The sequence below is a fragment of the Thamnophis elegans genome, chromosome 8, assembly GCF_009769535.1.
Source record: "Thamnophis elegans isolate rThaEle1 chromosome 8, rThaEle1.pri, whole genome shotgun sequence".
Classification (NCBI taxonomy): domain Eukaryota; kingdom Metazoa; phylum Chordata; class Lepidosauria; order Squamata; family Colubridae; genus Thamnophis; species Thamnophis elegans.
The window spans coordinates 28825171-28852893 of record NC_045548.1 but is presented as its reverse complement, the minus strand read 5'-3'; the positions used below and the strand labels follow the sequence as shown (position 1 = coordinate 28852893).

At 47.4% G+C, this 27723-nt stretch overlaps 1 protein-coding gene across 2 annotated transcripts in view; it reads left to right on the top strand.

Annotated features, from left to right (window-relative positions):
- The window catches only part of ROCK1 (Rho associated coiled-coil containing protein kinase 1), a 109403-nt gene that overhangs the window by 14502 nt on the left and 67178 nt on the right, over positions 1-27723 (top strand). For both annotated transcript variants that reach the window (XM_032223483.1, XM_032223484.1), the window contains exon 2: positions 19351-19432. In XM_032223483.1, coding sequence (XP_032079374.1) covers positions 19351-19432 — 82 coding nt within the window. The remainder of the gene's footprint in view (positions 1-19350; positions 19433-27723) is intronic.

The following is a 27723-nucleotide window of genomic DNA, read 5'->3' as shown; positions in this document are numbered from 1 at the left end:
TCACTAAATAATTAAATTTACATATTATGTAATCCATAATGAGATTTGCATGTTTCGCATGTTTAATAATCCAGCCATTGTTTGTAAAAATGGTAATTGCTTAGTGGTGTACCCAATCCAGCCAACTGTAATTTATTGAACAAACTGTGGTTAAACAAACCACAATTATGATTTGCATACTGTCTAAACCAGACAGCATGCAATTTTTGTGGCTTTAATTACTTGCTCTGAATGTTGCAAAACACCATTAATTTATAAGTCTTCATGAATGTATTTTACAGACATAAATTATAGGACAGATGAATAAGGTTAATTGTTATTGCTTGAGACTTAAAGAGTTACATTCTAGAAGCAGTTAATTTAATTGTAAGTTTCTCCAAAATTTTGCGTTTTAAAATTATACTTAATTGTAAACCAACAATTAACCAAGTTACCCTAAAGTTTCAGGCTCTTAATTATGAGAAAAATAGGTTTCAGCACATCACTGGACTAACATATTCTTAAGGATCTTAACTGGATAAATCAGGTCATATCATAGCTGGCTGGGTAACTTTGGGCCAGTCACTCTCTCTTTGCTGAATATAAGTCACAATGCTGTAGGAAAAATAGGAGGCAGGATTATTAGGTGTGTTTGCTGCTTTGAGTTGACATGCGTGTTTTCTGCCTTGAGTTTTTTATGACTACATAACAAAGATTTCTGTTTTGTCCACTGTCTCATACAACAGTTCAATGAAAATGGTTATTAATATTAGTACATTTGTAGAGCTTGGTTAAATCTCACCAAGTCTCCTCAAGCATGCTTTCCCTCTGCACTTACATCATGTGGGCACTTGTATGTCTTCCCCAACCTGTGCTGGTTCCCACACACTTCATCTGTGTGCTGCATACCATCCCTGACTCACACTGCATCCTTGTGTGCCCTCTTTGTCCTATGCTACTCCTCTCATGCAACTTTCCTGACCCCCACTGTATTTCTTCAATACCCAATCTGCCTCATCTCTTCCATACCATTGTTGTATTACACCCTCTTGCACCCTCCCTGAACCTTGCCATACTCATCCTGCCTATCTCATGCTGTGCTTCTCGTATACCCCTTGTGCCTTCCTCTTGCCATGCCTGTTAGCAAAATCTCTTGCACCCTTGTGCACCTGAGCTATGCTGCACCTCTCACAGCCTCTCATGTTTACAGTGTACCTCCCATGCACCCCTTTGGTGTCTCATATGTCTTCTAACCTAGAATTTGCAACTTGAAGATATATTATGAGAATAGTCTTTGTGATTGTCATGGACAATATTTCCTGGGAGTGAGATGAGAGAATAAATACAGTAACTTTCTCTTAATTTTTCTGGCTCTTTTAGTAACTTTTAAATATCATAGATAATGGTATGTTCCTGTACTTCATAAAGTTGGGTGAATGAATAATAATTCAGTATGCTGATGATATTAGTTGTATTTCTCCACCCTTTGCCAAGCAAATGATGCATTGGCAGTGCTTCCTGAGTGCCTAGAGGTTATAAGGGTTGGATGGGGAGGAACTGGCTCTGACTCAGCCTTGGCAAGACAGAGTGATTATGGGTTTCCCCACACTGAGCTGGTATGCAATTTGGGATGGCCTTTGCACAGATTTATCTGATACATCAGTTGTGCCCTTTTCTGGACCAGGAGCCCTTACTTACGTTTACTTATACCTTCTCCCCTCTGGATTACAGCAGTATTTTTTTCATGGACTGCCTGGAAGAACAGCTGGAAACTTCAACTTGTCCAGAATGCAGCAATGTACATGAGTATTTGGAGCCCGTAGTTCTCTATAGTGAGGGGGAGGAGTATCCAGAATGGGTTGACCTTATCCTCTCGTGATTGGATTGAGTCAGATAAGCCCTTTGGGCAATGCCCCCTGGTGCCAGAAATTCCCCAGTTTTTCTGACTCAATCGATCGTGAAAGGTTGCTCATTCTGGATCTCCAGCAATTTACTAGGATTTAAAGAAAATTCAGTTGGACCCGTCGAGCCTTGCCTCCCTGCACCGCGCATAGCCTTCTCCTGCAGGATCGGGACTGCCACTAGGCCCCCTGGGGTGGCATGCTGCCCTGGCCACTGAGTGAATCGGAAGACACTCAGTGAGGACCTTGGCCGGGCAGCAGGAGGACCGGGTACAAGCGTCTCGCAGGCAAGCCCTAACCGCGGAGGCTTGTAAGTCGCTGGAGCGCTCCGTCGCTCCCCTCAGGGGTTGAGCGACGAACCAGGGCTTCCAAACGCCCCGGAACGCCCGCGCTGCCTCCAAGTGGCCAGAGGATCGTGAGGAAGCCGGAGAAGCTGTTCCTGGTCACAGTGGCATCAGAGAAGAGGCAGGAGAAAGAGGATCCGGCTGAGTGGGCGCACGACAGCTCCCTGGAGTACAAGCCGCTCTTCAGGCACTTTTGAATTTCGCGCCCCTTTGCAAGCCTGACGGTGCCATTTTGAAGCCGGGAGGACCCACGTGTTCCAAGATGGCAGCGCCCAGCAGCTACCAGGAAGGAGAATCCCAGGCAGCTGCAAGCATGGACTGCAGCCCCACCGGAGGGGCAGAAGAGCAAGCATCCAGGTCAGTGGCTTCCCCAGAGACTGCCCGAGGAGGGGGGGAGAGGAAAGGCTAAATGTAAAACCAAGCACCTCTCCCCCAGGGCAGATCCAGAGGAAGGGGGGTCACAAGCCTCCCAAGCCCTCTTAAGTACGAGAGGAGGAGGCATAAGGCTTTAGAGGGGCTCTGCAAGAAGGCTGCCAGCCATCAGGCCACCCCAGGCAAAGGGGGAAAAACTCCAGGCACTCCCTTACCCAGTGGAGGCTCAGTGGAGAATCCAACCCTGCCAGCAAGGATCCCTATAGACACCTCAGGACTTTGGGGCTCTACTCAGGGGTGGCAATCCCCTACCACTCCTCATGTGGGGGCATCAGCCCCAGCCAGAAACCTCCCACAGGGGCCCCCAACTTTCAGGAGTTAATGATGCAGGCTTTTCAGCAATGCATGGTAGCAGCATTCCAACAGCCACAGCCTCAGCCCCCCCCCCCCCCAGGGCTCCTGAATTCCCAGAAGCCCAGGAGGAAGAGATCCCCAGTTCCTCAGATTCATCCCAGGAGTTCAGTGACATGGAAAGTGAGGAAGGCGAGATGAGGGAGGACAAGCTGTCAGAGGACGAAGGCATGCCTCCTCCTAAACCTGCATTCACCGGGTTGTTCCAGCCCTCACTGTTTAAGCCCTGCTCTTCAAGGCCAAGGCAACAGTCAAGCTAGGCAACAGAGCAGCAGAGGCCCACTCAACGCCAGGGCTTCTGAGCAGGCCATCGAGGCAGACACCGTTGCTACGCCCATGATCTTCCTTGACCTGGTAAGGCGCCAATGGGCATCTCCTACAACTGGTCCTTCACCCTCCTTTTCAGACAGGGTGTTCTTCAATGTGGACCAAGAGCTGGCTAGGCTACTGGCACAGCCCGCCATAGATGATCCAGTCGTGGCTCTTCATACATCCACCAACATGCCTGGGGAGCCAGAGGATGCCTTGAAGGCGGAGGACAAGAAGGCGGACCTCACCTTGCAGAGGGGTCATCAAGCAGTGGCCTGGGCTGTGAAAGCAGCCACCACAGCCTCCTTCATCAACAGATCATCCTTGCTGTGGCTGCAGGAGCTACAGCAATGCACACCTATAGCAGATGCCCGGTCACATCAGGACATCAACAAGCTGGCGGTGGCCATCCAGTTTTCATCGGATGCCACCTTGGCTGCAGCCAGATTTGCTTCCAGGGCGATTGCATCGTCGGTGGCATCACTCGGGCTGCTGTGGCTATGACAGTGGCAGGTGGAGGTTCGTCACAAGTGGTGCCTGGCTTCGGCCCCCTTCACAGGGGACTCCCTCTTTGGCTCGGCTCTGGACCGGTTCCTGATTGAGAACAAGGACAAGAGGAAGGTCCTGGCCACTGCCCAGAAGAAAGGCAGCTTCAGGACGACTCCATACCCCAGATGCTCCTACTCCCGGGGTCAGGACTCTGGTTCCTTCTTTCGGGGTCAGGACTCCTTTAGGGGGTCAGAGGCAGGGTTCTCTGGAAACAGGCAGTACCAGGGAGGATTCCCTGCTAGGCAGAGGTACCCAGACAGACAGCAGAGAGGCAGGCAGCAGAAGCGGCCCTTTCGAGGGGGTGAAGGAGGCAGAGGGGGGCGCTCCTTCCGCAAAAATTAATGCTAGGCCTAGCATTCTCCACATTGGGGGGTGCTTAGTGCACTTCGCCGACCACTGGGACCTCACCTCCTCTGACAGGTGGGTGCAGAAGACCATCAGGCATGGCCTTTCACTCAAATTTTTTTCCAGTCCCCCGAGCTTCTTCCGGATATGTCCGGTTTCAAAGAACCTGACCTGAAGGTTGCTGATGCAGGAAGCCATCCAACACCTGTTGGATATCAGGACGATCCAGCTGGTGCCTCCAGAGCAACAGGGTCAGGGGCACTACTCCATTCTGTTTGTCATCCCCAAGGCCTCTGGGGGCTGGAGAGCAATCCTTGACCTGAAATGCCTGAACCGTTCCATTCGTTATAGGAGGTTCAAGATGCACTCCCTGCACTCTATCTTGGAGGTGGTTAGACAGGGAGACTTTCTCACCTCCATAGACCTCACTGAGGCCTACCTGCACATTCCCATTGCCCAGGATCACTGCAGGTATCTCAGGTTTTGCTACATGGGACACCTCTATCAGTACCGGGCCCTTCCCTTCGGGCTGTCTTCGGCTCCGAGGGTATTCACGAAGGTAATGGCAGCGCTGGCAGCGCACCTGAGACAGGTCCCGGTGCACATCCAATACCTGGATGACCTGCTTCTGCAGTCATCTTCCTTTAGGGGTGGCCTGTGAGACCTAGACATTACCATGACAGTCCTGAGGGACCACGGGTTTACGGTAAACCTAGCCAGGAGTCACCTCCACCCCTCTACTAGTCTGATTCACCTAGGAGCCAAAATAGACACCCAGACGGGCATGGTTTTCCTGTTGCCTGACAGACTGATAGCACTTAGACAGCTAGCCTCCTCGATAGCCAGGAAGCGCAAGGTGTTCTTAGCCACTCTGTCTAAACTACTAGGCACCATGGTCTCCGCCATTGGCATTGTTCCGTGGGCTTGCCTTTACACCAGAGATCTCCAATGGTTCCTCTTGCCGTTCCAGCGAAGGCGCACGAGCTGTTCACAGACCAAGGTACTTCTCCTGGTAGAGGTCTCCCGCTCTCTGACTTGGTGGACGTCCCCAGCGATCATGAAGGGCGAAACTTTCTGGACACCAGACCACTTGACAGTAACGATGGATGCCCATCTTCTGGCTCAGATGGCGCAAGGACAGTGGACTAAGGCGGAAGGGACTCACAACATAAACTGGTTGGAGCTCAGGGCGGTCCGCCTGGCCCTGTTACCGTTCCAGAACTCGGTCAGGGGCCAGCACATATTAGTCCTCACAGACAATATCACCATCAAGGCCCACATAAACAGGGGACGACGACCAGATCAAGGGCCCTCATGAAGGAGGCCAAACGTCTGGTTCAGTGGGCCAAGAACCTCCGGTCTTTGAGGGCAGAACACATAGCGGGGGTGGACAACACCAGGGCTGACTGGCTCAGCCGGGCCGAGGTGGACAACTCAGAGTGGAGGCTGCAGCCTGCAATCTTTGAGGAGGTGGCCGAGTGCTTCGGGCGCCCGGAGGTCAATCTGTTCACCACTCCCCTCAACACCCAGCTCCCGAGGTTCTTCTCCAGGTACCAGACATGGGGGGCGGAAGGATGGACGCTCTGCGGAGCGCATGCCTTTCCTCCCTTGCTCCTGATTCCCAGGGTCATATGGAAGATCCTTCAGGAGGGGGCGGAAGTGGTTCTGTTGGCTCCTCATTGGCCCCGGAGGCCTTGGTTTGCAGATCTCCAGTCTCTGTCAGTAGAGAGGCCCTGGAGAATCCCCCAGGAGAGGATATCCCTCATCCAGGGGTTGTTGGAGCACCGGGATCCTCAATGGCTCCAGTTGACCACTTGGTGATTGAGCGGAGCATCCTGAGGAAAGACCTCTTCTCCCCCAGGGTGATAAGGACTATCCAGGCCGCCTGCAGACCCTCCATGGAGCGCATCTATGGCTCCACGTGGCGGGCCTTTGACTCTTGGTGCAACTCCCGGGGGTACAATCCCATCCAGGCTACGGTGCCACAGGTTCTGCTTTCCTCCAGGTGGGCCTGGATAGAGGGTTAGCTCCTAACACAATTAGGAGACAGGTTTCAGCCATCTCATCAGTTCTCCTGTGTGGCAGAAACCAGAGTTTGATGCACCACCCCATGGTCAGGCAATTCCTTAAGGGGGCCTCCAATCTCAAACCGCCTCTGGTACACAGGTACCCTTCCTGAGACTTACACAGGGTATTGGACGCTCTAACAGGCGCTCCGTTTGAGCCGTTACGAACAGTTTCCCTTAAGTTCCTGACTCTGAAGGTGACGTTCCTGGTGGCCATCACCTCCACCAGGAGGATATCCGAACTGCAAGCGCTGTCCACCAGGGAGGATCTCTGCGTCTTCCACCAAGACAGGGTGGTGTTACGGCTGGATCCGTCCTTCATCCCCAAGGTGTGCTCCTGCTTCCATCGAGCCCAGGAACTGATTTTGCCCAACTTCTGTCCAGACCCTTCTCACCCGTTGGAGAAGAAGTGGCACACCCTGGATGTAAGGAGGGCTCTGAGGATTTACCTCAGGAGAACCAGGCGAAACAGGAAATCCAAAGCCCTGTTTGTCTCCTTCCAACCAGGATCCCTGGGTAACAAGGTAACTTCCACCACTATTGGCAGGTGGTTGCGAACCTGCATTGCCTCTTCGTACCAATTTACAGACACCAAATCATATCACAGCCCACTCCACGCAGAGCGCAGCCACGTCCACAGCCTGGGCCACACAAGCATCCCTGGCTGAAATCTGCAGGGCAGCCATGTGGGCTTCCCCCTCTCCCTTTGTTAGGAACTATAAGTTGGACTCCTTTGCCTCGGCAGAAGCCTCGTTTGGCCGCAGGGTGTTGCAGGCGGTTCACAGGGCGGGGCCCACACCTCAACAGGCCTGAGTGGGGGACACGGGGCCTCAGGGGTCTCCCTCCCTAGGGGCGTGCAGGCTTTGGTACATCCCATTCTGGATACTCCTCCCCCCTCACTATGGAGAAAAGGCGTTGGTACTTACCTGATACGCCTCTTCTCATAATAGGGGGAGGAGTATCCAGTCCCTCCCTGACTATGTTTGTACAACTAAGTGTTATGTTCATTGTTTATGTAGTTATATAAATATTGATGTTGAAGACAACAAAAGCTAAAAATCGAATTAATGGTCTGGAGTGAATGGTGCAATGAGTCGGATAGAGCTCTTCGTCATTAAAACTGGGGAATTCCTGGTGCCAGGGGGCGTTGCCCAAAGAGCTTATCTGACTCAATCCAATCCCGAGAGGATAAGATCAACCCATTCTGGATACTCCTCCCCCCACTATGAGAAGAGGCGTATCAGGTAAGTACCAACGCCCTGTTTCCCCCTGTAATACCTCTGTTGTGTGAGCTTTGTGTCTTCCATTTTTTTTTCTGGGTGCAATTCAAGGTAATGGTCATCACCTTTAAAGCCCTCTATGGCACAAGGCCACACTATCTGCAGGATTGCCTTCCCTAAGCATGTCTACCTATCCAAGCAGGTCAGATAGCGTGGGCATGCTCCTAGACCTGTGATGGTGAATTTATGGCACGCAGAGGCCCCTCTGCTGGCACACAAGTCATCACCCCAGCTGAGCTCCAAGCATGTGCCTCCTAGCAGCCAGCTGATTTTTGGGTCTCTGCAAAACACTGTACAAGCCATATATCCAACAGGAGGAGGAATTGCCTCACAGGAGCAGATAGAGGTAAATCCTAGAGAGGCAGGAAATGCATCACTGAACAATGGAATCTGCCATTAGGTTTGTAAGTCATAACTATGATAAAACAGGTTGGTCATGTGACTGACCTGATTTTATTATGTTTTTGGTGGCAGTTAAGTAAAAAACGGCAGTTGTAAAATGAACTCTGTGATCATTAAGCAGATGAATAGTTCACTAAGATGATAGTTTTGCCAAAACTCTGAAGAAACTGCCAGTTTTGGGCAATACTGTCATAAAAGATCTCATGGCCATGGGATATTATAAATAACTTAAATGCAGCCATTTTGCTGAGCCCCTGACGTGTACTTGGTGGAGAGGTGACTATTATTATTTTGGATTCATGTCTTAAGTTCCCTTTTTTGAGTTGGTGATAATTTCGAATGGTCAGTAAGGTCGTAAGTTGAATGCTACTTGTACCTTTTTTGAAAATGTCTTTTATTATATCAAATATATATGTATGAACATATATGCATAATAATGCTAATTGCATTATAACATTAAATTAAAAGAATTAGAACTGAAGTATGCAAAGGAATGCTAATTGTTCCTGTATTCTCAGATATAAGGTAGATTCTTATTCTTTATTTTTGAATTAGTAACAGAAATGATCAGATGAGGATGTTAAATAGTATTCTCTCTAAGATGTTGCCCCAGATATGTACTGATATTTTGGCACTGGGTTGTCACCTGGCATACAACCAACAGAAAATGGTTAACATCACCCCCTCTAATTAAAAGGAAAAGCTTAAGTTAATCTTTCTATTCTGTGGAAATGGAAATTCTTCTGTTTGGGCTTATGCTCTACTTTCTGGGAGGAACAGTAGCTATCAGCCAGGAAAAAAATAGGAAGGGACAGAAAAGAAAGAAAGAAAGAATGTAAAGGTGATTTCTGGTAGTTACATGGCAGCTGATCAGTTTGCCAGTAGCAGTCTGTGTCTGAAGCTGAAGCTTTTGTCTGATAACAAACTGTTTAGATATATTATCCAGTTCCTAATCCTTTTTTCTTTCTCTGTAACAGAGAATAAAGTTTTATTTTATTTTATAGCTACAGTTGGGGCTCAAATGACCATAAATTAGGAATTTGAGGATTATAGTTTTTCGGAGTGAGGGACAGGAGGCTCCAGTGGGTGGTATTAACACACTCAATTGGCCACGAGACTGAGATGAAACTGAAGCCACGCCTCTGTGCTCCACCCTTTATGTCCAGTTTCATCTCAGTCTGGCCAAAAAGCGAGACCTATAATTTTTCTCTCCTGTATTTCTACCATCACTGGACACTCCTGGCAATTGCAGCTTCTCTTTGGAATTGCTCTCTTCTTCTGCCAGTAAGTTGCCTGGCTGGGGCTTTTTTTTACTGGCTTCCAGGGACAGTTCTTTGCCTTCTGAGGACTGGGAAGGCTCAGGTGCCATTGCAGCAGCTGTTTGAAGCCGCGCCAGCTGCATGGCAGCAACCTTTGTCCCTGGGCAATCGGGAGGCTTGCAGACTCGGGATTTCCAGCCCCACGGCCTCTTGTCGCTGAACATTGCTTGTGATCGCTCTGGTGGCTGGAACCGAGCCGTGGCAGCGCTGGGAAGAGTGCAAAGGCATTGCGAGGTAGCGAGTTGAGCAGCAGAGCAACGAATCAGCGTGTGGGCGCCTCCAGCCGGCAGAAGCCCCGGCGGCAGTCCCTGAAGCCCACCGAGCTCGCCGCTGGCATTGGGGCTCCCTGGGAAGTAAAAAGATGGCGTTCTTTTCACTCTTTCCCTTTTCTTTGCCTTGCTGCAGCCGAAGGGAGGGCCCCTCTTCCAGGCAGTGCCTCACAGCCTCGGCTAGGGCTCAAAAGGTGGCTGCTGCCTCTCGTCCCTCACGTGCCACACAGAGGGATGACCTTAGGAGGCAAAGGCCCTTTCTAAAACCTTTTCCAGGGTAGAAAAGTTAAGGGACCAACAGGGCAGACTAGGTGCCTCTCCTCCTCCTTCCAGATCTCCAGCCAGTTCCCCCCCCCCGGTTCTCCAGACTCTCTTGGGAGGTTTTTACCTGGAAGACCAGGACCTGGATTTAGAGGATTCCTGCATGCAGGTGGATCCCAGTAGAGATCAGGCCTTGCACAGGCCTACCCTGGCTCCCCAGGTTGGGGCAGCTCAGGATCCGGTGAATCCCAGCTGGGATTCATTGGATGTGGATGACCTTCCCAGGGGTTTGCAGACTCTGATTGAGAGGGCCATTTCCCCTGACATTGCTGCTGGCCTACAGCAGCAGGCCATCTGGTCCTTAGCATTGGACCAGGGCAAGGCCCCCAGGCCTAGCTCCTCTCAGGCGCTCCAGTGAGCTGTCCTATGTCTCCCTCCCTAGTTAGTGAAGGATTAGTGTCTGGGGATAAGGCCCAGCGGGACACTGATTTGTCTGAGGATGAGGATGATTCCAAGCCAGATCCTCCAGCCTTCACTGGCCTTTTTCCGCCAAATTTATTCCGATCCCTCCTGTGCAAGACGCGTGCCACTGCTCAGATTGAGGAGGGTGAAGGGTCTAAGAAAGGATCTAAGGACCGGAGCTAAAGAGGGGTCCAAGGAGGGGGTGCAGCAAAGAAGCCTAGAGATCCAGTCTTTTCTGAACCCAAGACGGTTAAGAAGGAGAATCCTACCCCTCACCTATTTCTGGAGGTGATAAAGAAACAATGGGAGAAGCCTACTGCCTTTCCCAACCCTGGCAGTAATGATAGGCGCTTTTATAATATTGAGCCAGATTTCTCCCAGGCATTGCAGCTACCCACCGTGGACCCACCTGTTGTCGCTTTAGCACCACCTACCTCCCAGATGGCCAAGGATGTGGCTGACAACCTTAAGGCAGATGACAAGAAAGTGGAGATGGCGCTTAGGAAGACCTTCCAGTCAGCGGCCTGGGTCATCAAGGCAGCAGCGTCTGCCTCGTTCTTCAATAGTACGGCTATCCTGTGGATGGAGAAGATCCCAAGAGCGCATCCCCCCAGAAGACGTGCAGTGCCACCAGGACATAAACAAGTTAGTGGCAGTGGCGCAGTTCTCAGCTGATGCCACGTTGAATGCCATGAAGTTCGCTTCCAGGGCAATGGCTTCGTCCATTACCTCTCATTGCCTTCTTTGGCTCCAGGGTTGGCAAGCGGATAAGTCAAAGTGGCAACTGGTGTCAGCTGACTATATTGGGGACTCTCTCTTCAGGGCTGCCCTTGATCTGCTCCTTGTGGAGGACAAGAATAAGAAGAAGGTGTTGCCCACTTCGGCAAAAAAGGTGGAATAGAAGTCTACACTGAGTAGATTGAGGAGAACTCTGCAAGCCCTTGTATCGCCCTCAAGAGCAGGAGGCTCAACAAAGCAGGTACTCTTTCCCCAGGTTGGAGAGGAGAAGTTACAACAGGGATAGGGCCCGTTTCCAACAACAGAATAAGCGTCCCTTTCGAGTGGGAGCTGGTCACGCTTACTGCCAGGGCAAATAGGTTGTCTCTGATCCCACCCATTGGTGGTCGCCTGGCTCTCAATTCCGAGGCCTGGGCGGAGATTTCCTCAGATGCTTGGGTGCTCAGCACGGTCACACATGAGCTTCGGCTAGAGTTCCTCTCCATTCCCCAAACTACTTCCGCACATTTCCCCCCAGCTCAAAACAGAGACAAGCGCAGGCGGATGCGTCAGGCTATTAAGCACCTGCTTGACATTGCCACAATAGAGCCGGTCCCCTCGGACCAGGTGTATTGGGGCTTCTATTCTAACTTGTTTCTTGTGCCGAAGGCTTCGGGTGGGGTGGAGGGCTATTTTCGTCTTGAAGCTCTTGAGCCAATATTTAGTTTATTGCAAGTTCAAGATGGCCTCACTTAAGTCCATATTGGCGGGCATACGGGAAGGGGACTACATGGCATCTATAGACCTCACGGAGGCTTATCTCCATATCCCCATTCTCCCACTGCATAGGCGTTTCCTCTGGTTCTCCTATCTGGGGTGCCATTACCAATATAGGGTCCTGCCATTTGAGTTGTCATCCACACCCAGTACTTGAGGGGTTTCCCCATTAGATTGCATTGCTACCTGGATAATGTTCTCGTCCAGGGGGCATCCCCGAGTCAGACGAGGGTGGATCTCCTGCAGGTCATAAACACTCTTCAATGGTTAGATTTTTCTGTTAACTTTGAAAAGAGTTCTCTCACCCTGTCCACTAGGATTCTCCATTTGGGGGATGTTATAGATTCCCGTGCAGGGAAGGTTTTCCTTTCTCCGGACTGTAGGTCCAGTTTGGTTAAGATGGTTAAGCAGGTCCGCAGGGACTGTTATGTTCCCATAGCCCTTCTCTCCAGCTTGTTGGGAAAGCTCATATTCTGCATCGAGGTAGTACCGTGGGCACAGTTGCATGCCAGGATTCTGAAGTGATGACTCCTGCCGTTCCAGAGGGCCAACACCAGCAGCTTGCTGGCCAAGGTCGAGGCCACCCCTCAAGTACTGATCTCTCTCAAGTGGTGGCTGTCCCCAGCCTTGCTCAGGGTGCGAGTTCAGGGACCAGGAGCGCCTCGTATTCACCATGGACGCCAGTCTGGTTCGGCTGGGGGGCGACCCTGGTATCTCAGTTGGCGCAGGATCAGTGGTCCTGGCGGGAGGTCTGACACAATATCAACTGGGTGATCCATCTGGCGCTTCGACACTTTCGGACCGCCATCAAGGGTCATCACATCCTGGTCCTCACCAACAACATGGTGGCCAAGACCTACATCAATTGGCAGGGCAGCACACGTTCCAAGGCACTGCACGCTAAGGCGATGTTGCTGGGCAGCTGGGCAGAGAGACACCTGCGGTCGATCTGGGCGGAGCACATCACGGGGATCGACAACCATCATGCTGACTGGTTGAGTCAAGAGACGGTGGACAAAAGAGAGTGGAGCCTCTCCCTGGAGCTGTTTCAGAGCATCTGCCAGAAGTTCGGATGACCGTTGGTGGACCTCTTCGCCATGCTGGCCAAAGCCCAGCTTCCCTGGTTCTTTTCTCGGTTCCCAATTCAGGGAACAGAGGAGGTCGACGCCCTTTGCACAAGGTGGCCAGGCGTGCTACTGTATGCTTTTTCTCCCCTCCCCCTCATTCCCATGGTAGTTCAGAAGCTGATCCTGGTGACACCTCACTGGCCAAGGAGGGCCTGGTTTGTGGATCTCATGACCCTGTCAGTCTGGCTCCATGGTGGATCCCGGATGGGGAGATAGAGTTGCACCATGGGAAGCTAGTGCACCCGGAGCCACACTGGCTGCAATTAACTGTGTGGAGATTGAGTGGGAGCACCTGAGGGAAGCTCACTTGTTGCTGTGAGTGATTAGAACCATAGAGGCCTTGCACAGACAATCTACTGTGAGGATCTATGACTTCACCTGGATTTCCTTCGTGGCCTGGTGTCAGGCGAACCAGGTGGTGCCCACCAGGGCCTCAGTTCCACAGGTCCTGGACTTCATCCAGGACGGGTTAGATAAGGGGCTCTCCTGGGGCACTATGCGTAGGCAGCTAGTTGCCCTTGCTACAGTTCTCCCAGGCGAGGGCCTGGTTGCCCTCACCCAACTACCCGTTGTTAAGAGGCATCTTCCGGGGGTCACCAACTTGCACCCTCCAGTGGTCCATAGGTTCCCCACGTGGAATCTCCCTACCGTATTGCAGGCTCTCATGGCTGAACCCTTTGAGCCGTAGCCTGAAGCTCCTAACACTTAAGGTGGTGTTTTTAGTGGCTATCAGGTCGGCTAGGTGAGTGTCAGAGTTGGGAGCACTTTCCTCCAGGGAGGATTTGTGCGTGTTCCACAGCAACAGGTTTGTGTTGAGGTTAGATCCAGTTTTTATGCCTAAGGTGAATTCCATTTTCCATCGTTCCCAGGAGGTTGTACCTCCGGATTTTTGTCCGGATCCGGTTAGGGAACATGAACAGTAGTGGCATTGGTTGGATGTCTGATGGGCCCTGCATATTTATTTGAAGCGGACGGCCTCCTTCTTATCTTTCCAACCTTTGTTGCTGGGTAAGAGGGTGACATCTTCCACCATCAGCCAGTGGATCCACTTAGCTATTACCCTGGCATATGAGTCTCAAAAGTTGCCTGTGCCGGCTGGTATTATGGCACATTCGACAAGGAGTGCTGCCACCTTGGCGGCTTGGGCCTTCCGGGTTCCGATAGGCAACATTTGCAGAGCGGCTACGTGGGCTTCTCCATCCCTGTTTATTCGGTATTACCGTTTGGACACGTTCGCATCGGCTGATGTGGCATTCGGGCGCAGGGTGCTACAGCAGGTCATTGCAGATCGTTAGTTTCCTGCCCATGGGACTTAGCTTTGGTAGGTCCCATCCACTGGAGCCTCCTGTCCCTCGCTCCAGAAAATGGCAGTTGGTCTTACCTGAACTGCTATTTTCGGGGCTGGGACAGGAGGCTCCAGTTCCCACCCTAGGTTAGTTAGTCTAGCTGGGGTGGAGGGAGTTCTCTTTTGTGCCTTGTTTTCAGGTCTTGGGGGAGCTTGCTTTGATGAAACTGGACATAAAGGGTGGAGCACAGAGGCGTGGCTTCAGCTTCATCCCAGTCTCATGGCCAATTGGATGTGTTAATACCATCCACTGGAGCCTCCTGTCCCAGCCCCGAAAATAGCAGTTCAGGTAAGACCAACTGCCATTTTCCTAATAATGGCTATCTTGTTTGGGGTGAATGGAGAGGGAATCTTAAAAGAAAAATGAATGACTGAGCTGAGTTGTGTGCTGCCTGTGTGGGTAAGAGAACAAACTTTAGGAGGAATGATCCTGAATGAGTCTGAAACTTTCATTCAAAAGTATAGTTTCTTATTTAGCAGTTTTGCCTTTCTCTCACATTCAAATTCAGGGGCAGAATACTTGTATTCTAGTGTTACCAGTTTCTGTGAGATGGTTATTATGACTGGTCACAAACATCAAAGCAACCATTTTGTGACTGTGCCTATGATATCTTATCAAAATTCCAAATATGTCAGTTATATCCCTCTAAAACAATATATCTATTGTCTTCAACTAAAGATTACCGAGTAAAGCAGTACAATTCTGTCAAATAGTCTTTGATAAAAAGAACAAATATATGCCATATTTCTTCAAGATCATTCCTGCATATTTTCAATGAAACAAATTACATAAATCACATGGCATTTACTTAAGAGTAATTTTTCTCATCTACTAGCTATATTTCTATTCTGATATATTTTAGTATAATCTTAAAAGTATAAAGCTATAAATGATATTAACGCCCAGATTATTCAATTATGTACTAATAAAACTGAATGCTGAAATTAAATGGTATATTTATTGTACTACTTGTAAATCTCCAAACCTATGTAGAACTTTATGTGCATATATTTAATTGGCACAATATTCATAAATACATAATACTGTTGCCATTTTTGTGTGTTCTTAATTTTAACATTCATTTAAAGTTCATTAGTCCAAAGAAAAAGTTCTAGTTATAATTTTATGGCACACAATGTTTTTACTTGTTACCAAGCAACATTATTTCAAATCAAAATGTCAGAGTGATAATAATAGAATGAAGGACAGTGAAATATAAAACTACAAAAGAAAATTCAGTCAATGAAGTCTTTGAATCACAAGGTGTTATATAAAGATACTTTCAATATTCCAGGACTAAAGTACGAATAACTGTTTAAATAAATTAAAAACTAATTTAATTTTTAAAGTTAAAATTATTTTGCATATGAACAACAAGAAGAAAATGTTTGTATTTACACTCACTGGAGAAAAAGGATGACAAGAGAATAAGCAGGCACACAACGGGGTATACACTTTAAAAGGAATGTGCATTGTTGCAAGTTGCTTAAAAAACAAACCAAAGTCTTTAGTGTTATTAGAATCTTGTCAGTATTACATAGCAGCAACTAGAGGATTCTAATCAATCAAAGTTACAGACTAGGTTTGTTAACCTGTAGTTATGCTTTTTAAAGAAGCATTGTGGTGCAGAGAAAAACAGCTTAGAAAGGGGTACTGTATTTTTCGGACTATAAGACACACCGGTGTATAAGACACACCAAGATTTCAAAGAGGTAAGTAAGAAAAAAAAGTTTTTGTCTTCCCTCAGCCCCCAGAAGCACTCTGCAGGCTTTAGCAGGGCTGGGGCAAGGCAAAAACGCCCCCAGTTGCTGAAGCCTACAGTGTGCTGCTGGGGGCTGAGGGAAGGCAAAAAACGCTCAGTTTTTGCAAAAAGAGGCCCATTTTTCGCAAAAATCAAATGCGGGGGCGGGGCTTCAGGAGGCCAAAAATGGCTGTATTTGGTGTATAAGATGCACCAACATTTCCACGCTCATTTGGGGGAGGGGGAAGGTGCGTCTTATATCTGAAAAATACAATATCTTGTGTAGGCATTTTATATATATCATGTTTCCCCCAAAAGAGCTCCCTGGATAATAAGCTCAATCAAGCTTTTGAGCGCCTGTGCTAAAATAAGCCCTCCCCAAAAATATTGCAACACGTGTGTGCTTGTATGTGTGTGTATGACTTTTCCAGAAGCTTCAGACAAACAAAATCAATGGAAAATTCTTTCATATTGCTCCACTCTTAATTCTCTTTGCTAACTGTAATCTGTTTGGTGAGCCTTCTGCTGTTTAATTTACCTTCTTGATTCCACTTCAGTAGATTTCTTTGCTTTCTCCCATTTTATCACATAATCTTCATTTCCCTGCCTTGCTCTCAATTTTTCCTCTTCATTGCTCATTTCAAACCTTCTTCCTATAACAGGCAGTAGCAAGAGTTTACCACTTTTTTCATGGGGGGGGGGAGTACAGCTGAATTTGCATCAGAAGAAAGAGTCAGCACCCAATTGCTTACCTCATGTTATTTCTTAAATTATGTTCAGAGTCCAGTGTGACTGCAGTTAATTAAGTAGAATTGTGTTAAAATAGTATACACAGTAGATAAATTTTCTTCAGCATTTTTTGCTGTTGGAGGTTTCAAAGTAAAAAGGGGATTGCTTCCCCCTGGGAAGTCTTTATTGAATAACTTTAGTGAACAAGTTAGCTATTCTAAGAATATTAATTTCTATATCAAATTAAGACATTGAAATCACATTCTCTGAATATTTAATCTAGTTTCAGAAAATAATAGAAATTCCAAGGAAGACAGTAGTGGAGCTCCATATGGTATTCTTTATTTCTGTTCTAGGAGATTCATTCATATTTACTTCTGTGAGAGAAATTAGAGGCAAAATTAGATTAACTCTTCACAAATTCTCAAGGAATTCTTTCATTCTCAACTTTTAAAAAGTTATGGTTGCAAACTTCTGGTCATATTAGTATTAATAAATTATATATTTAGTTTGATTGTGGTAAACACAGAGACCAGAGACGTGAAATGTAGTTTGTCAGTTGAATACAATAAAGCATTAGGAAGAATATCAGAAAGTTACAGTGAAAAATGAGATTGGCAAACTACTCAGAAACTAGAAATACTACTGACAATTATAAATTAGAAAGAGTGTTCTTTGTATGATGGTATGATGGTCTCTTACAGAAAATCAGCTTTTGGCACCAGTACTTCTGAGGCTTAAGCTCTGCTTCTTTCTGAAACCTGTTTGTATCAGAATAATTATAACCTAATGCTTAATCAAACCAAGAATACTGTTTCAATAGATAGGTAATCGTTATTTGAGCAACCACTAAACTGAAAATGTACTTTCTGATGCATGGTTTTTAAACATTAAACAAATATACAAAGGGCACATTTATTCTTAAAACAGTTTGGAAGAAAACAACTGGTTATATTTAAGTGAAATAATGGATCAGAAGCTATCTCTGCATGTTTTACAAAATCTAGTCTGCCCAAAAAAGGAAAAGATGAAAGGACATTTTTGCTTGGAATAGAGCCAGTCTTCCAAAAGAGTATAACTGTTTTTGCGCCCTTCCAAGTTTTACCAGTGTGTGTGTGTGTGTGTGTGTGTGTGTGTGAGAGAGAGAGAGAGAGAGAGAGAGAGAGAGAGAGAGAGAAAACACAAAACATCAAAAAGCTGAATTGAAATAATTAAATTCAGTTTTACTAAAATTTCACTTTTGTTATTAAGAACAAAACATTTTATAAGTTATTTTTATTGTATTTGTGATGTTTATATCTATTTCATAAAGCTATTTATCTTAGAAAACATTCTTGTATTTGATTTTTCTTATCTTATTATTTCTTTTCTTATTTTAAGTTACCTTTGTTCATGTCTAGATTTTGAATCGATGGCATTAAGAGAAATATTGTTTAGTATGCCATATGTGATGATTCTCAAACAAGTAGAATATGCCATAATAGCATGAGAGACCTATTACTACTCATACCATAGTTAATAGCCTAATTGATCTGTTGCAATATTTTACATGAGGCTTCACTTAAGGAGCGGCAGTTTGATTCTCACCAACTCAAGGTTGACAGCCTTAGATTTTTCTGAAATTGTTCAAAATAAAATCAGTCAAAATAATAAATAATGCTCCTCCTTGAAGTAATGACTTTTTTGTTGATGCTCATGTCCAAATTAATATTAGAATATGTTTTATTGCACTATTGGCATGATCCTTTTATAAATTTGTGTAAGCATTATGTCTTGTGGAAGAAGTGATTCTTAAGATGTTCCTATTTTTAGAGTTCTGTTAATAAGTACTCACAGGAGAGGGCTGCACTTGGTAAACTATAAAATATACTTCCTTGGAAATTGCTTTGGGTCCTCATATCATTTTCTTTAGAATTACCAAGATTTTTTATTTCATGAGTCATTTAACTTCTAGTTGGTTATAATTTTTAATGTTTCCCTATTAAAATGAATGAGTGCTAGGGATTAAAACATTTTTCTATGCATACATATAGGTTTTAATATGAATTCTTACATCTAAAACATGTAAGAATTTAGACTAAAACTACTGTATTTTTCGGAGTATAAGACGCACTGGAGTATAAGACCCACCAAGATTTTGAAGAGGCAAATTTAAAAAAAAAAGTTTTTGCACTCTGCAGACCTCCCCAAAATGCCCCGTTTTTTGGTGAAAACAGGCCCTGGTTTTTTTTGTCAGAAAAAAGAGCATGCATAGTCTTTAGGAGGCTTGTAGAGTGCTCCTGGGTGCTGGGGGTGGGGTGGGCAAAAACAAGCAAAAATGGCCTGTTTTCACCCATTTCTGCCTTCTCCAGCCCCCAGAGGCACTCTGGAAGCTCCCTAAAGGCTATGCACGGCCATTTTTGCAAAGGGGGCAGGGTTTCAGGAGGCAAAAAATTGCTGTATTCAGTGTATAAGACGCACCCAGATTTTCACCCTCTCTTATAAGGTGCGTCTTATACTCTGAAAAATACGGTATGTTAAAATATTTAGTTTAGAGCATGATTAAATAAGCACATTTATGTTTGAGATGTAATACAAAAAAACTAATACTGTTTTTTGGGATACTCATTAGTGTTTTTTAAAAAATATTTATTTTGTTCTTCAGGATGGATTAGATGCCTTGGTATACGATTTGGATTTTCCTGCTTTGAGGAAAAATAAAAACATTGACACCTTTTTAACCAAATGTAAGTATATATATATATATATTTACACACACTGTACTGGATTTCTGATTATCTAATCTGTGTACAATTTACTTTTTTAATTTCTTCATATGTTAGTAATACGTACTATATTTTTTCAGGGGAAGAGAAATTGAAAGTTTTTGAAGTTGTATTCATAACCATTTAAGATTGATGCTCAAGCTTGATATTAAGATTGATTAAATAGAAAGATGTGAGGATTGTAGCTGTGGACTGAGAACTGTTGAGTACACTTGTAGCCTAATGTGTTTATTTTTAGAAGCAGCATTATTGCTATGTAGTATTTATTCAGATAATAAATGACAAGAAAAATTACAAAGAGGATAGGACTTTGAGAATGAAGTTGGTGAATCTATATGTGAATCTTTGGAAATCCTGGGAGTAAGATGATAACAAAAAATGACACCTGTGTAAAAAGTCTGACTCCTGTTTTTTTTTTTCTTGTATTCCAAATGTATAAATATAACCTTGTAATGTAGCCTGTATAAAATGTTAATATTCACAAATGCTAGTAAGAATATAAAATAAGAAAAATAAACTGATATGACAGCAAGATAAAACAAAATGCTGTAAAATGCAGGACAAATATTAGAATTGATAGATTCATTCATTTCTGGGATTTGAAGGAGTTTACATATAGAATGGGAAATAGTCTCCCCACATAGCTTAATATGGATTGAACATACAGATAACCTCTGGGAGAGGAATGAAAAGTTAGATAGGATTACAATATTGTACATAAGTACTTGGGGACTCTGGAAAAGGTAGTGCAGATTTCAACATTGAACCTTACATTTTGCAAATTTGTGAGAGCAATCAGGCAATTAAAAAAATTGTTACTGTATTTTTATGATAATTTGCAGTAGTTAGAGGACAACATTCTGTAATAATCCTTTCTAAGAATCTCACCGATTTGAGTTTTCAATATGTTGATACTATTCTTTTGAAATTTTGCACTAGAGAAAGTTATATCAGCAATTTCAGTCTATATCCCTTGAACTGAAATGTTAATTTTTTGGGGTTTAATCTCATGCCAGTGTTGACCCACGTAGATTAAAATAGCATGTTACCAAATTTGGAGTTAGCGTAACTGTCAGCTGGGAATTTAAATTATTATAGTTTGTTTCCTCCTAGTAGTGCTTTAAAAATGCAGAACCTCTAGCTTATATTTTCATGGTAATTAAAAAAATAACATGAAAATTAGTGAAAACTGAACACTAGAAACTCATTCTATGTTTCAACCAAATCTTTTTTAGAGCATTGTGGATAATTATTTGATGAGAATAGCAAAATGTTCTAATAATTTTTTATTTTACCCTTCTAAATTTTAATTTTTTTAACCATTATTAAAGTCAGTTCTATTTCTACAGTGAAGTTATTAGTTTGTTTGTTTGTTTATTTAATCGATTTATAGGCCGCCCAATCCCAGAGGACTCCGGGCAGCTTACAACGAAAGAAAAAAAAAGAAATAATAAAAAATGAAAATAAAAACAGGTTAAAATCAACATGCATACATTCGTTACGATTGGGGCTGGACCTCAACAATGAGGTCAACAGCCCCAGGCCTGCCGGAATAGCCAGGTTTTAACAGTTTTTCTTAAGGCCATGAGAGTGGGCAAAGTCCGGTTCTCTGGGGGTAGCTCGTTCCAAAGGGTCGGAGCAGCCACAGAGAAGCTTCTCCTCCGGGGAGCCGCCAGCCGGCATTGTCTGGCTGATGGCATCTGAAGGAGGCCCACCCTGTGGGATCTCACCGGCTGTTGGGAGGAATGTGGCAGTAGGCGGTCTCGCAGGTATGCTGGCCCTAAGCCATGTAGGGCTTTAAAGGTAATAACCAACACCTTGAATTGCGTCCGGAGACCAATAGGTAGCGCGGAGGATAGGTGTAACGTGGGTGTACCTAGGTACACCCAATATCGCTCGTGCGGCTGCATTCTGGACTAATTGCAGTCTCCGAACACTTTTCAAGGGTAGCCCCATGTAGAGCACGTTGCAGTAATCCAGCCTTGAGGTGACTAGGGCATGAGTTACCGTTTGGAGTGCCTCCCGATCCAAGTAGGGCCGCAATTGATGCACCAGGCGAACCTGGGCAAAAGCTCCCCCTGGTCACAGCTGACAAATGGTGTTCCAGTGTCAGCTGTGAATCCAGGAGGACTCCCAAATTGCGGGCCCGCTATGAGGGGTGTAAGTTTTCACCCCCAGGATCAAGGATGGACTGTCTGGACTGTCCTTCGGGGGCAACATCCACAGCCACTCAGTCTTGCCGGGATTGAGTACGAGTTTGTTCACCCCCATCCAGATCCTGACAGCTTCCAGGCATCGGCACATCACATCCGCCACTACACTGAGCTGGCACGGGGCAGAGAGGTACAATTGTGTATCATCAGCATACTGATGATACTTAACCCCGTGCTGTCGAATGATCTCGCCCAGCGGCTTCATGTAGATGTTAAATAGGAGGGGGGACAAGACCGAGCCCTGCGGAACACCACATTTAAGGGGCCTAGGGGTTGACCTGTGTCCCCCAACCAACACCGACTGTGACCTGTCAGAGAGGTAAGAGGAGAACCACCTTAAAACGGTGCCTCTCACTTCCACCTCCTCCAACCGTCGCAGAAGGATACCATGGTCGATGGTATCGAAGGCCACTGAGAGGTCAAGAAGCACTAGGATAGAGGAATGTCCTCTATCCCTGGCCCGCCAGAGATCATCGGTCAGTGCGACCAAAGCGGTTTCTGTGCTGTACCCAGGCCTGAAACCAGACTGAAAGGAGTCTAGATAATCTGCTTCATTCAAGGTCCATCAGAGTTGAAGTGCCACCACCTTCTCAACAACCTTTTCCAAAAAAGGATGGTTGGAGACAGGACGATAGTTCTTAAGAATAGCTGGGTCCAGAGAAGGCTTCTTAAGGAGGGGCCTTACCACCGCTTCCTTTAATGGTTGTGGGAAAGACCCCTCCTGTAAAGATGCATTCGTAATCATCTGGAGCCAGCCTCGTGTTACCTCCCTGCTGGTCGAGACCAGCCAGGAGGGGCATGGGTCCAGTAAGCAGGTGGAGGCACTTATCGCTCCCATGGCCTTGTCCACTTCCTCGGGTGACAAACTCGAACTCATCCCAGCAAATCTGACTTAAGACACTCCCTCGGCATCTCAGCTGGTGCTGCCCAAGTAGAGTCCAGGTCTGCCCGAATCTGAGTGATTTTATCTGACAGAAACTGAACAAACTCCTCAGCTCTTCCCTGCAGGGGCTCCCTCGCTTCCTCACCTTTCAGGAGGGAGCGGGTCACCCTAAACAGGGTGGCTGGGCGAGATTCCGCGGATTCAATAAGAGCGGAAAAATGTGCACATTTTGCTGCCCGTATCGCCACTAAATAATTCCTAATAAAGGCTCTTAATAGTGTTCGATCAGATTTGGAGTTACTAGTCCTCCAGCGTCGCTCTAGGTGTCTCTTTTGGCGCTTCATCTCCTGGAGTAAACCAAGGTGCCCTCCTGGATCCACTGCTGCGGAGAGGCCGCAAAGGCGCAATCCGATCTAGTGCCTCAGCCGCCACAGCATTCCAGGCCGCGACCAAGGACTCTGTCGGATTGTGGGCAAGGGAGTCAGGTATCCCTCCAAATGCCTTCTGAAATCCTTCCGGGTCCATCAGGTGCCTGGGGCGGAACCACTTAATCGGCTCCACCTCCCTGCAATGGGGGAGTAGCATCCCAAAGTCGAGCCTCAGCAGGAAGTGATCTGACCATGACAAGGGCGAGATCTCTATTCCCCTTAATTTAACATCATGTCTCCACTGCCCCGAGAGAAATGCAAGGTCGAGTGTGTGTCCCGCTCTATGAGTTGGACCCTGAACTACTTGGGTCAAGTCCATGGTTGTCATGGAAGCCATGAACTCCTGCGCCCCATCAGTGTTCACCTAGGGATGGCAAGTTAAAGTCCCCAGCACCATTAGCCTGGGGAACTCCACCGCCAGCCAGGCTACTGCCTCTAGGAGTGCAGGCAGGGCTGTTGTGACGCAGCTGGGAGGTAGGTACGTCAGAAACAAGCCCAATTGAACCCTTAGGTCCAACTTCAGGAGGAGAGACTCACACCCCACAATCTCTGGGGCAGGGATCCTGCGAGGAGCTAATGACCTTCGGATAATAACTGCCACTCCCCCACCCCTTTCTCTGGTGTCGCGGTTGGTGGAGCACCTGGAACCCACCTGGGCACATTTCTGAGAGGGGGACTCCTCCCTCTTGGCCCAGCCAGGTTTCAGTTATACATGCCAGGTCTGTCTCCCCGTCTAATATTAAGTCCCGGATGAAGAGAGCTTTGTTTACTACAGACCTGGCATTTAGCAGCAGCAACTGAGACCAGGGCCTTGATCTCCCCTGCCACCAGGCTCTTGAGTTGAGCCAGCAGGGCCGGAACAAGGAATCGCTGTGATGTAGCGAGTCCTTCTTTCCCAGTAATGGCCAGCCCTACAGCTCCTGTCATATCTGCCCCTCCCGGTCGTAACCAGAATGCTCCGACCCTCCCCCATCCCTGTAGACCCCCACCCCCCTCCCATGGCCCCCATTCTTCCCAACATCATTCATCTCAGGATGGGGGGGCGAATCTGGGCCCCCATCCACTTCTGTGTCTGCACTCAGTGGAGGGGGCTCCAGGTCGCACACCCGGTCATACCATACACAACAAACAGGCACTCTCCTCATACACACCCCATAATAATTATTAAAATACAAGTTATATTTGGCATTTGAACGTTGCTATGGGAATAAAAAGTAATGAGCTTCAAAGAAAGATATTTGTAGCCTGGTTAAGGCTGGGAAATTGTTTATTTCAACAATTTCTTATTTACACAAGAAATGACCAACAAATGGAATATCATTGGTATCTAACACTGCCATATGACATTGCCATAGGTGTATACCATAGGCCAGTGATGGTGAACCTTTTTTGCCTTGGATGCCAAAAGCACGCACGTGCACGCTGTTGCATGCACTCGCATGCCCAAATCCATAATTTAAAGCCTCCCTGCTGCCATGCCCCTTGTGCATGCACGTGTTATCTCCCCTGCCCCACACATGCACTCACGGCTTTCTCAGAGTCTGGAGAGAGCAAAAAAAGGCCTCCCCCGCCCTCCCGGAGGTCCTCCGGAGGCCAGAAATGGTCCATTTTCTTGTGTGCTGCTTGGAGAGTCCAAGCATGGGTTTAAATCAGCCAATCTGCCTAGGACTGAATTGAAACTTTAGCCACGCTTCTAGTGTTGCCTTGACTGCCAGTTTTTCAATTCAGTCAAAGCCCAGTGGACGCGTTTCAGTCTTTTGCAGATTGCTTGGACTCTCCTTTTTTATTTTTCTTTAGTTAATAACAGTTTTTCCTTTCCTAGAGAGTAGGTGTGGTGATAAGAATTTTCCCTTTTTCTTTCCCTCTTTATCTCACTGTTAGTGGCCTCCACAGTGTCCCGGGCCCACTCGGGCATTGCGGGCTCAATCAGGCGTCGCGGGGGTCAGAGGCAACCGCCCGTGGAGGCATGGGTCGGAGATTGTGCACCCTCTGCGATCAATTCCCGGTTGTGGCTTTCCGTTGTCTCTGACCGCAGCTGATGCGGAGCCTCATTTTAAAGTTCCGGTGGCCATTTTGATTGCCTTTTTCATCACGGCCGCCATTTTGTTTTTGCATTTTTCCTGTGGTTTGTTGCCTGCTGGTGCTGTTTTGCCCTGCTCTCCGCAGATCGCTGCTACAGATCTCCTGTCAGGCCATCTGTCGGGGTCTTTTCCCTTGGGACTGTGTTCCACAGTAATTGCGGCTCAGGAGTTTTTTGGCCTCAGTGGTCAGTCTTGTTATCTCTCCGATCTGTGCTGGTGCTGGGAGCACTTAGCTCGTGCCTGTAGTCTGCCGGCCTCTGCCTCCTTCGGATTCATCCGGCTGATGCCCTCAGTGTCTCCACCTTGGGAGCGCTAGTGTCTTTGATCCAGGTTCGCTAAAGTGGTGAGTGCAGAGGCCCCTGTTACATTCAAGTACCTTTCAGATTACTGCAATGGCAGATCAAGCCCCTGGGGATATTGATCAACCAGGCCCCTCTACCAGCAGGGCATTCTCCAGACAGGCTGGCAAGGCAGCCAGGGAGGCCCTAAAGGGGAACAAGCCCTATGCCAGACAAAGTAAGTAGCAAGGGATGGACTTGGATAGAGATGCCCTTCGTCGCCAGAAGGCCTTGGAGAAGCAACTCACCAAGGCCAAGCAACAGGCCCAGGTCTCCAAGCAGACTCCTCCCAGGGATCCCTTCCCCGGGGCCCAGACTGGGCACAAGCCTCCCGTTTCAGAGAGTAGGGGAGGGACAGGAGTTCTCCCTGAGGTTTCCATGGCTATGATAGGTTCCTCAGGCTCCCCAGGGCCCTCAATGGCCGACCATGTGGACCTTTTTGACTACCCATCTGAAGGGGAGGAGGAATCGGCATCCCCAGGTCATCTGGCCCCGCAGCTCCCACTGGATCAACCATCCATCAGGGACGGCCCTGCGGAGGATCGGGGGCTGAAATGCTCTCTCTGTTGAAATGCAGGACGTCATTGCCAGGGCCATTTCACAGGGGATTGAGGCTAGGTTGCACGAGTGGACCAAGCACCCATGCAAGACCCACCACACACAGGCCTCAGTCCCTCCCAAAGAGCTTCCACAAGTCCAGAGGCCTTCCTCTCCCCATTCCTCTCTGGACAGTGAGGATTCTAATTGAGACGAGGACATCTTGCCCAACCCTGAGCCAGATTTCTCAGGGGATGAGTCTGCGGTTCCTGATAAGCCCGTCTTTACCGGTTTGTTTAAGCAAACTAATTTCAAGACTATCTTGAATAAGGCTAAAGCCTCTATCCATTTGGGTTCTTCTATCCCAGACCAGGCGGCCCCTGATCCCTCGGACCTCAGTGAGGGCCTGTTCAAGGAATCTGTTCAGGCTCAGGAAATTGTTCCCATTCCTAAGTTATTCCTTAATGTACAGGAACAATGGGCGCAACCAGGCACCCTTGCCACCCCCAGTGGTAGTGACAGGAAACTGTATACGGTGGATGCTAGTCTGGAGGAATTATTGAAATTGCCCCCTGTGGATGCACCGGTGGCTGTGCTCAGTTTCTCTTCAGTGCTACCTCCTGTTTTCCTAGACGCTGCTTGGAGTGTCCAAGCATGGGTTGACTTCAGCTTGCTGTCCAAGGACTGAGTTTAAATCTTTAGTGTAGCCATGCCTCCTGCTCTCTTTGGAGTTCAGTTTGAAAAACTCAAGTTGCCCTAAAAAGATGAATTGAGGAGATCCAGTCCTTGGAGAGCAAGCTGGACTCTCCAAATTAGATTAGTGTAGCCTTTTCTTATTTTTATTTTCACTGTGTAGCGTTAGATAGCCTTAGGTTTTGTTATTTTCTCGTTGGAAAACATTTCTCCTTGATTCTTCACTTCCCTCACACACAGATCAGGCAGCTTGGAACTAATCAGCCTTCTGCACTAAAACACGGTTGAGGATGCACCATGAGGCTTGTCAGCGGCTGCTGGCCAGCTCAGGGATGAGGTAGGAGGTCAGGATCCCTCTTAAAGCTGTCGGAGGACTCTATTTAGCCCAGAAGCTCATCTGAGCTCTCTGAATTGCCGACAGCTGGTGCCGTTCCAAGCTTGCGGTGGCCATTTTGGACAGTAAAAAAGGTGCGCTTTTAAAAGTCAAGCCGTTTTCTTCGTGCCGCAGCCTGGTCCTTCGCAGATCGCTGCTGGGGGGGATATTAATCGAGTGGGGTCTCCAGGCAGGCCTCCCCCTCCCCAGGAAAATCTGAAATAGCGGCCGAAGGGAGTTTCCTTCTCCAGGCCATTCCCTGCTTTCTCTCAACTGCGCGGATCCGCGGGCGCCCTGGGCCTTCCAATTTGGTGCCAAAACTCGTTGCTGCATTCCCTGCCTGGGCCTATTGACTCTGCTCTCCAATTCCTCTGGGCCAACTCTCATCTAAGTGACTTTTAGCAAGTTCAAGCACGGCCAGCGAGAGTGTGGACAAGGCCAAAGATCCTATCAGTAAGCGCAGCAGACCCAATCCTGCGGCCAAGAGTGCTACTGCAGCATATCCTACAAAGGGCAAGCAGCCCAGGTCACAAAAGGTTTAAGGCTGAGGAGAGATGCCAGAGAGCCCTAGAGAAACAATTTCAGAGGGCTCAAGGAAACCAGGGGCCTGACAAGGAGCTCCCTCCACCTGCTGAGGTTCTTGCTGTCCCTTCCATATTAGATCCCTCTCCAGAGGAAGTTCCATTGGTAGTGGATGAGGAGGATT